The sequence below is a fragment of the Stegodyphus dumicola genome, chromosome 9 (assembly GCF_044657685.1).
Source record: "Stegodyphus dumicola isolate Sdum_Otavi_A_Nest chromosome 9, ASM4465768v1".
In the NCBI taxonomy this organism is placed as follows: domain Eukaryota; kingdom Metazoa; phylum Arthropoda; class Arachnida; order Araneae; family Eresidae; genus Stegodyphus; species Stegodyphus dumicola.
Window position 1 is genome coordinate 155,148,390 of NC_140776.1, and position 6,011 is coordinate 155,154,400.

General features: G+C 35.2%; 1 protein-coding gene across 1 annotated transcript in view; it reads right to left on the reverse strand.

Moving 5' to 3' along the window:
• Positions 1–702, reverse strand: part of LOC118194571 (nose resistant to fluoxetine protein 6-like) — a 138,927-nt gene extending 138,225 nt beyond the window's left edge. The window contains exon 1 of the mRNA XM_035365733.2: positions 306–702. Within this exon, the coding sequence (XP_035221624.1) occupies positions 306–615 (310 nt within the window). The 5' untranslated portion in view covers positions 616–702. The remainder of the gene's footprint in view (positions 1–305) is intronic.
• Positions 703–6,011: the final 5,309 nt, after the last annotated feature.

The following is a 6,011-nucleotide window of genomic DNA, read 5'->3' on the forward strand; positions in this document are numbered from 1 at the left end:
CTAACTGCTTACATTACTAAAAGATGAATACATAAATTATATTGTAAACACGGTCTTTTCCAAGTAATTCGTCACCTAAAAATTTAATAATAAAATCAATTGTCAGCATGGTAAAAAAAAAAAAATTAACTAAATGTCACAAACATTTAATGTTTAGAATCTTGATGGAAAGTATGTCCTTTGAAAGGAAGCGCTTTTTAGAATATATATATACATATAAACATATACAGGTCAGAATTTCAGAATCTTTTCGTGTAAACATATCTTTGGAAACATCTAATGCAAAAGAAAGTTAAAATACTCACTGCGAATAGCCCAGGCTTTGGAATTTCTTATCGCGATAATCAGACTGAAGATGGACTCATTGCAATCTGGTGTTATCTTGAGGAATTGCGATAATTTATTTAGTGCATTAACCGTGCGGGTATTTATCAAAGGATCCATTGCCTCCTTTAGCAGCTCATCAATTTTTGACCATTTAAAGTCGTAACTGCTTTCTTTTTTCATATCTTCAAATACTTTGTCCAACAACGAATTAAAATTCGATTTTGTCAATACGCCTACAATCACACATTGCAATATTAAGCACAGTTTAAAGGAATATGCAGCTACCATATCAAAGAAATCTTTATAACAATTTTAAGATGATTTTTTTCCAAGCTCGCATGCACGAGAGACTATTCGTAAGAACTGTGAAAGGTAAGGCAAAAAGTGACGCAAATGCCAAGCATTGGAGATGCCATCAAGTTTCACTTTAAACATGCTAAATATACTTCGTAAAACATCTGTGCGGCAGGATGAGAAATAGCAAATAAAAATTCTGTCGTTGCTGATGATGTCATGTAATACATAAGATAGCTAAGTGACGTTTTAGAAAATAGAATTACTGCTAAGATTGTTTTCCTTTAACATGTATAGTGTAACAGAATAAAACTAGTTTTCGAAATCATAAATTAACGTATTCTGGGAAATACAGTGGATGGACAAAAATATGGAAACACCTTGTGAAATGCATGTTTGAAAAGAAAGATTGATTTTAATGAAATATGTAGGTGGCGCTGGCGTTTTTGACTACTGACGCCACCTATACAACTTCGTAAATGTGCTAAACAGTTCAGTTGTTGTCGGAGTACTGTTATATGAGGTTGTCATTGCATTATGTCAGAGTTAACAGACTTCGAACGTGGGCAAATTGTTGGAGCACGTATGGCAGGTGCTTCCGTAAGCAAGGTAGCCGAGGTGTTTAGTGTTTCAAGAGGTACTGTATTGAAGATTTATTCCGCATATTTGAAAAGCGGTAAAACATCATCTGCTAAATCACAGCGCGGACGAAAGTGTGTCCTGAGTGATCGTGACAGACGATCATTAAGGGCATTTGTGACGAAAAATAAGAAAACCACAGCTGCAAAAGTTACTGCTGAAATGAATGTTGTGTTACCGAACCCTGTGAGTACCAAAACAATTACAAGGGAGCTTCATAAACAGGGAATTGCTGGCCGTGCTGCAATTGAGAAGCCACTCATCAGTGATGCTAATGCCCGTAACAGGAAAAGGTGGTGTTTAAGTCATAAAGCCTGGACTATAGAGCAATGGAAGCGAGTAATATGGTCTGACGAGTCTTCTTTCACATTGTTTCCCACTTCTGGCCGAGTTTACGTCTGGAGAACGCCATCTCAAGTCTATAATACAGACTGCTTGTCGCCAAGGTTGAAACATGGCGGGTGTTCTGTTATGGTTTGGGCAGCAATATCGTGGTTCTCTGCTAGCTTCATGATAACTGTGTCAGGGCACATGACTGCCAAGGCTTATGTGAACATTTTGGCCGATCAAGTTCATCCCATGGTAGGAACTTTGTTCCCCGATGGTGATGGTGTCTTCCAAGACGACAAAGCCCCTGTTCACACAGCTCACATTGTCCAGGACTGATTTTCTGAGCACGAGGATGAGTTGTCCCATCTCCCCTGGCCACCACAGTCACCAGACCTGAATATTATCGAACCTTTGTGGTCTACATTGGAAGGGAAAGTGCGTTCTCGTTATCCACCGCCAACATCGTTATCTGAACTTGCCACCGTTTTGCAGGAAGAATGGTGTAATATTCCCTTCGCAAACATACAGGAACTGTATTTATCCATTCCGAGAAGACTACAAGCTGTTTTGGATGCCAACGGGTTTCCTACACCATATTAAGCAAAGAAACATGTTTTTTTAAAGGTGTTTCCATATTTTTGTCCAACCCCTGTAAGTCTTTCTTATTAAGGTAAACAATCTCATCGAAATTAATCCATTTAGTTCAAGTTTTCTCAAACTTTTCTTCACTTCCGATGTCTTCCTATCTACTGCTATGATTTTCTTGTTAAAAAAAAAAAGATTTAATATGCAGAGAACTGCAATTTCTGGTGTTTACTACAAAATATATTAACATTTTTTACATTATATTACATGTATATAACCAAAACCAAAATTTAAAAATTAATAAATAGCCTTGAGATATTTTTTAATGCATTGACATGAAAAGTAGTATTTTGTCATACATAAGTAAGCAGTCTAATTATTTAGTTATTCGCTTAAGAGCAATTAAGCTTTAGAAGTTAATTTAAAATAAAATTTTCAAGACCTTCTTATATACTCCCAACGTAATCGACTTCTACTCTGAGAAGCGTTGTTGGCTACAGTTGCAATGGAATTCCATATTTTTATGGACTAAAAACGAAATCACTATTCACTGAATCGTAAAAATTTCAATGTAGTTTGAAATATGAAACGAAAAAATTAAAATGAAGGGAATTAGCTAAATTAATTTGCTTGAAGAGAGTCTGCTAAATTAGCAACAAAAATTATCAAAATATACTCGACGCTCGATATAGCGATCATTTTCTCACAGCTACCATCCCATGACAATGAGCAGTACGAAATCTCCTTTTGATGAGAGTACATCACACCACGATAGTTCTTTACAGACTACATAAAATATATTATCATACCTCTCGATGAAATTTCGAAAACATGAACATGGCTATTTAAAAATATTTCCAGATATTTATGATTTATGGCATTTTTCATGTGAAGATTTTACGTATGTTTTTTTTTTTTTTTCTTCTAATGGCAAATTGTAAACAATTGCAAATGTAACCCAGTCCATTAATCTATACAAGGCCGGATGTGAGGGTCTATTTATTATGGAGGCACCTAATAGATAGACTGCCATCGCCTTTCCTATGAAGGGACGGACAGTTACAACCATTCCTTCTCCGGGACTCGAACCCAGACCCTTCGGCATCGCAGTCCGCTTCCCTGACCACTACACCGACTGGGCAGCATTTTACGTACGTAAGTTACAAAAACTTACTTATGTATCCTATTGCACATGTCCCAAGGTATTTTAATCAACTATTAATATTTTTAACTAAACGGATATTATATAAATTCAGCTAAATTTCTACAGAATGAAAAAAACTTTAAATTTTCAATAATTTGGAAGTGATAGTTTTCAGTTAAAAGTAAGACTGAACGATAATTTTTTAAACTGCATTTTATGTTTATTTTTAGGAGTATTATGAAAGATATAAAAAAAAAAGTATTCTTAGTATCACTGTAACAAAACTATTTTTGCAGTATCGAAACATTGTCTACGCTGATTAACAGTGTACGTGGAAAGGCATACAATATCATTCATAAACTTTTCCCATTAAAGTGACTCAGGACTCAATCTTGCCCGAAAGTTAAGTCTTTATAAAGCTATTATCCATTCCATCTTTACTCAGGCAACACCAGTCTGGGCAAGTGCGAAAGGAAATGAAATAAAGAAGTTGCAAGTTTGGGAAAATAAGTTGCTGCGGATTATCAGTGGGGCCGCTTACTTCATACAAAATGAAAATTTTCACCATGATTTTCAAACTGACACGATAAAGGAACACCTGGTAATCTTAATATGAAATTCTATAACAAGGCAGCAGCGAATACTACTATAAACTTCACTGAACTTCTAAATTATAAAATCTTAGTGGACGATATTTTTCATTTGTCCGTATGCTGCACATCTTCGGCATTTACGGCACATCGGCTATAGCACATCTTCTATCATCTACAATTGCATCTACGGCTATAGCACATCTTCTATCATCTACAATTGCATCTACGGCTATAGCACATCTTCTATCATCTACGACGGCATCTACAGCTATTGCACAACTTCGGCATCTACGGCAAGAAGGATTTGTCACCTGACGTACCGTTTCATCCCTTAGCTACTCACAATCGAACTGCTTCATGATGTAAATAGCATAGTTATGCTTCACGGTGTAAATTCTTAAATACTATATATTTTCCTCCATCGTGTGTTGCCTGGATTGGGCACCGTGACCTGGAAGCTGACAGTACTCTCTAAGTTGGGAACACTCGTTTTATCCAAAGTGGCAGTCATGATACTTTACTGTTGGTTCGGGTTGACTCGAGGCAAAAAAAATCTGCTGAAGGATGCTATGGATTTATTTCTTTTCAACTAAAAGAACTTGTAGTTCTTTCAAAAATCTAATTTCCATTTAGAAACGTCTAACTTTTGTGTTTGTGTATGAAAAACCAACTAAAACAGAATTTATAGTAGCGAGTCTACAGGAATGTGAATCTAGTGTATGAGTTAAAAGGAACAATGAAACTGGATGAACTGCAAAACGAGTTATTATGCACATTTTAACTTCTTTTTTGTACTGTCACCTGTAAAATATTCTATTAAAGTGTTCGGATATTTTCGAATTATTGAATGGACTCAAATGAAGAGATAAACAACTGAAATTATATACTTCGCTAGTATTATTAATAGCTTAATACAATTATACTAAATATTCTATTAAAATATTATCAAATAAGCTTGCATTACTCTTGTACAGAAACTTATTACCAAACATTTTCAAAAAAAAAAAAAAAAAAAAAAAAAAAAAAAAGCGGTTTTGCTCTTTTAACTTCCCGAATCTGGTAACTCATTTAACTGTAAAATTAAATTATCTAAAATTATGTTAAGTATTCACGTAGATTAGTTTATAAGGACTCCACCAGAGGCCGAGTGGATAAGACCCCTGAATATTGGTAGTTCGAACCTACGCGAACGAGCTTGCTGCAAGGTTGTTTTTCGTGATTTTCCCATATGTAACATGAATACGTGGCATTTTTCCTTTGAAAATCCTCCACAAAGGCATCCTTCCCCTTAGGGTGGGTAGCCCTCGTCTGTTTTGCAATATTCAAATAATCTAACCGAACCTTCCATTGTAAGACAGCTTTTGCTATCCAAAGTTCCTCAAAAGCTAGAGTTCCACTAGAAATGGTGAGGGATTCCCAAGAAAGAGTGATAAGTATGTTAATCACAATTAAATGTATGGCTAAATCGTTGTATTGTTTATATTTGTGATCCTAAGATGTTGATAAAATTTCAAGAGCTCTGCAAGGGTAAAGTGTTTAGAAACAATGTTGGAATTTATACACAAATGAATATGAAAATAGAACAATTTAAATTAAATTGAGTGTCTGTGAAATTACTTTAGTCAAAATACATAAATCACCATTCTTTATTGGTTTTTTGCAGCCAGATTTGGACAATAATTTTTTCAGGAAATTTAAACCCAATGATAGCTGAACTGTTAGAAAAAGTAGAAGCTGTTACTAGGTACACTTAATCACAGCTAGCTTGATATTTTAGTTTCATAATTTTTTTTTTCGTTGTACTTTCCGTAAAAGTAATGAGTTTATCGTAAAAAGACTCTACAGGAATTAAATTTCAAGAAAGATAGCTTTAGTACGCTTTATTGCAATCAATTCTCTACTACCAGGCCCCCACCCGTGGTCGAGTGGTTAAGGTAATATGGCTCTGATACTGGTAATATGGCATTTGTTCAATCTCACGAGAGTAGGCTAACCAATGCGCATTTGTATAAAGTGGATCCGAGCCAGTTTTTCCTTTAGAAAATCTCCCATGAAGATTGGCTTATTTGATTATGACAAAGCAAGAGAGCAGTCTGTCT